The 4,240-nt window shown below is 40.5% G+C and overlaps 1 protein-coding gene across 1 annotated transcript; it reads left to right on the top strand.

Annotated features, from left to right (window-relative positions):
- Nucleotides 1–1,540: 1,540 nt before the first annotated feature.
- Nucleotides 1,541–3,244, top strand: LOC145016842 (uncharacterized). The gene has a single exon (XM_078975027.1). The coding sequence runs from the start codon at nucleotides 1,541–1,543 to the stop codon at nucleotides 3,242–3,244; it is 1,704 nt and encodes a 567-aa protein (XP_078831153.1).
- Nucleotides 3,245–4,240: the final 996 nt, after the last annotated feature.

Genomic DNA, 4,240 nt, shown 5'->3' on the forward strand with positions numbered 1-4,240 from the left:
AACCGGACTACTCTACAATCCGGAAATTGAAAGAGAAGCAAAAAGGTTGAAAAAGTTAGCCAAACAAGCAAAGCAACAATAACTAGTTCAAGCTTCTTCCTCTTCTCCACTAATCAACATAGAAGATCAAGTTGATACTTCAAGTGATACCGACACCGAACCGAGTTCTCCAATTGTTGGTCATTCCTTTGAAGACATTCCGTTTGAAAACCACATAGCCATGAATCACACTCCACCTCATAATCCCAACCCAAACCCAATCAATCAAGATGCCAATACCCCACCCCATCAACCAAGACAACAACCACAAGAACCTCTCATTGATATGCCACCTTGGAATCAAGCCCCTCCTAAAAACCAACCCAATTATCAACCACCACCACAAATACAAAACCAACACTTGCACCAAAACAACCAACCTCAAAACAATGCTTTTCAAGTTCAACAAGTACATTATCCAAATCAACCTAATTACCAAGCCCCTCCAATGTACCAAAACCCAATGTACCCACAACAACAACCTCCTTACAATCAATACCCTAACTACCAACCTTATCCACCACCAATCTACAATCCCCAACAATACCCATGTCCACCTTACCAACAACCACCCACTTACTTGCAACAATATCCCAATAACCCCAATCCACCCAATCCACCCAATCCTCCTCAAGAGTTGACACTTAGACAAATGATGGAAACGGATGTTACTCATACACCTCTTGCTATTGTTTATCCCACAAACCGCCGAGGGATTGAATTGAAGTCAAGTTTCATCCATCAACTTACCAAGTTCCATGGGTTGGATAGAGAAGATCCTTAAAAGCATTTGAAGTCCTTTCATATGATATGTGTTAGCATGTTGCCCGACAATGTGACATTGGATGATTTCAAGTTAACCGCATTCCCGCTCACCATGGAAGACAAAGCTAGAGAGTGGTTATTTAACTTACCACTGGGATCTATTCACACATAGGAAGAGTTACTCAAGGCCTTAAATAGCAAATTCTATCCCACCTCCCGGATATCAAGCCAACGAAGTGACATTTTGGGGATTCGTCAAGGGGAAAATGAAACATTTCATGATTTTTGGGAGCGCTTCAATAATTTGTGTACAAGTTGTCCTCAACACAATATACCTGGACAACTACTTCTTCAACAATTTTATAAGGGTATGAATGAAAAAGATCGGAGGATGATTGATGCTTGAAGTGGTGGTGACATCTTCAACAAAACCCCTCACGAGATCCGATTACTTTTTGGTACCATTTCTTAAAATCAAAGGAATTTTGGGGCTCGAAATGACATGAAGAGAAATTCTACACAAGTGGTTGGTGAAGTTAGCAACACTCAACATTTGGAATCAAAGCTCTTGGATTTGACTAATGTGTTAAGTCAAATGGTGGTGGGAAGTGGTCAACAATTGATGGTATGTGGTATTTGTGCAATGACGGGTCATTATACGGATAAGTGTCCCACACTTGGAAGTGAACCGGAAGATGTGAATGCAATGGGCGGATATCAAAGTCAACCATGACCCATGGGATTTCAAAATAACTTCAACCCAAATTGGAGGAATACCCAAAACAACCCTTATCCACCAAAGCAAAATCCACCAAATCTGTTGATGAGACCCCAACATCCACAATACCAATCCCAAAAACCTCCATATCCACAAAATTCTTATAACCCTCCACATTACCAACACCCTCCACAACAAGGTCAATCAAGTGGTAATCCTCAAATGAGCCTTCAAGAACTTGTTACTTTTCTTGCTCAAAGTCAAACCCAATTTCAACAAGAAACCAAGAATACTTTCTCCAACATTCAAGCACAAATTGGAGACTTGGCAACTGCTCTCAACAAGATAGAACAAAGGGGAAAACTTCCATCTCAAACCGAGAAGAACCCCAATGTGAGTGCAATAACTTTGAGAAGTGGGAAAACACTTGGAGAAAGCAACCCTAAAAGAGTTTCAAGAGAAGAAGAAGATGAAGTCATCATGGTTGAACCTTCAAAAGTTATAGCTTCCCCAAAGGAACCGGTTGTGCCAAACGTTGATCAACCCGACTCTTCCAACAAACCCATCAAACCATTGGTCATACCACCTCCCTTTCCTTCCCGGTTAGCCTTTTCCAAGAAGATAGAGGAAGAAAATGAATTATTTGAAACTTTCCGTAAGGTCCAAATCAACATTCCACTATTGAATGCTATTAAGCAAATTCCAAGTTATGCAAAATTCCTCAAGGATTTATGCACCAAGAAGAAAAAATTCAAGGCAAATGAAAAGATTCAAGTCAATGCAAATGTGTTTGCGATTATCCAAAAGAAGTTACCTCCCAAATGCAAGGATCCAGGAATATTTGCTATCCCTTGTACCATTGGTGATTTGCATGTCGAAAGTGCTATGTTAGATCTTGGAGCCTTGATCAATGTGATGCCATATTCGGTTTTTCAATCTCTCAATGTTGGACCTTTAGAAGAAACTGGAGTAATCATTCAATTAGCAGACAAGTCAAGTGTGTCTCCAAGAGGAGTGTTGGAGGATGTGTTAGTACAAGTTAATCAACTTGTTTTTCCGGCGGATTTTTATGTCATTGATCTTGAAGAGAAGAGTCCTTCCAAATCATCTATGATCCTCCTTGGAAGACCTTTCATGCATACCACTCACACAATCATTGATGTCCATAAAGGAAAGATAACTATGGAGTTTGATGGAGAAACCATTCACTTCAACATCTTTGAAGGAATGAGGTACCCTAGTAACATTTCTCCATTGTATTGGGTTGATGTGATTGAGCCAATAAACAGGATAAGCCCTAATGTATGCACAGACAAGATAATCATGGAAGATGATTGTAATCCTAATATGGAACCTCAAAGAAGATTGGATCCTCCAATGATGGAAGTGGTCAAGAAGAAGAAAATTAAAAGGTTCAAAAGGTGCAAAGAGAAGAAAAAGGCATTTCATGATAAGCATATAACCCAAAAATGCTTTATTCTGGGTCAAAAAGTTCTTCTTTATCATTCACGCTTAAAGTTATTCCCGGGAGAGTTGCGATCTCGATGGCACGGACCTTTTATTGTCATAAAAGTGTTTGATCATGGTGCGGTTGAAATTAAGAGTTTAGAAACAAATCAAATATTCAAAGTGAATGGGCACCGCTTGAAACCATTTTATGAAGGATTTGATACGGGAGAATTCGACAACATAACATTGGAAATCCCAAATTACGAAAGTTGATGGAAGCGGGACTATGTCTTGGCAAAGACGTTAAATAAATGCAATGTAAATAAATAATGTCCGTTTGAAGTTTTGGGTGTTTCTACACTTGAAGTTGGCCTAACAATAAGCATATATAAGTCTTCCAGTGATTTTGGTGAAGTTTGAAAAATTCCAAAAATTTGACTTTCGCGCGAGTTCCAAATTACACCAACATGGGGTGCTTTCTTAATGCTGCGCGCGGGTGCCCGCGCAGCCGTTGCGCGACCGGCCCCCAGCCGCGCAGATCCCGAGTTCCAAATTACACCAACATAGGGTGCTCTCTGATTGCTGCGCGCGGGTGCCCGCACAGCCGTTGCGCGACCGGCTCCCAGCCACGCAGATTCCGAGTTCCAAATTACCCCAACATGGGATGTATTCTGACATGTGCGCGCGGCTGCCCCCCACCCGCATAAAGTTTGCGAGGGTACCCGCGCAAATATGTCATTTCATAAGAAAATTTCGAGCCATTTTATATACATCCTTTGCGCGACCAAGCTTTCATCCATGTGTATTTAGGCGGCCAAGAACTCCATCCAAGCATCATTATGCGATCCATGTGTTGCTTCCATACCATCCTCTCGGGCCTCCTCCATCTTGATCCCGGTATGATCCTTCCTTACTCTCATCCTAAGCATTGAAGACAATGCTTAATTTTAAGCTTGGGGTGAGGTAATCTAATCTTTTATTTTTATTGCATTTAGGTTGTATATAGTTGCATTTAGAGTTAGTCATTTAGGGCATTCATAAAAATTGCATAAAAAAATTCAATAATATTGCATTTTTTCTTTCTTTCTTTTCTAATTTTCATACTTTTTAGATGCATTCTAGTTTAAGTTCATGCATTTTTCTTCTCTCTTGTCTTCTCATCCCTACAGGTACCATAGCGCCGAGTCATAAGTATTGAATCATAGATTGGTCCTGGGTCTTGATATGGAATTCCTTGTATTTGATGAATGGGGCATGTTTTGAGCCTCA

This window comes from Lactuca saligna, chromosome 9, assembly GCF_052625555.1.
Source record: "Lactuca saligna cultivar CGN05327 chromosome 9, ASM5262555v1, whole genome shotgun sequence".
Lineage (NCBI taxonomy): Eukaryota > Viridiplantae > Streptophyta > Magnoliopsida > Asterales > Asteraceae > Lactuca > Lactuca saligna.

Coding starts and splice junctions, on each gene's coding strand:
- LOC145016842 (XM_078975027.1), top strand. CDS start 1,541: ATGGGATTTCAAAATAACTTCAACCCAAATTGGAGGAATACCCAAAAC.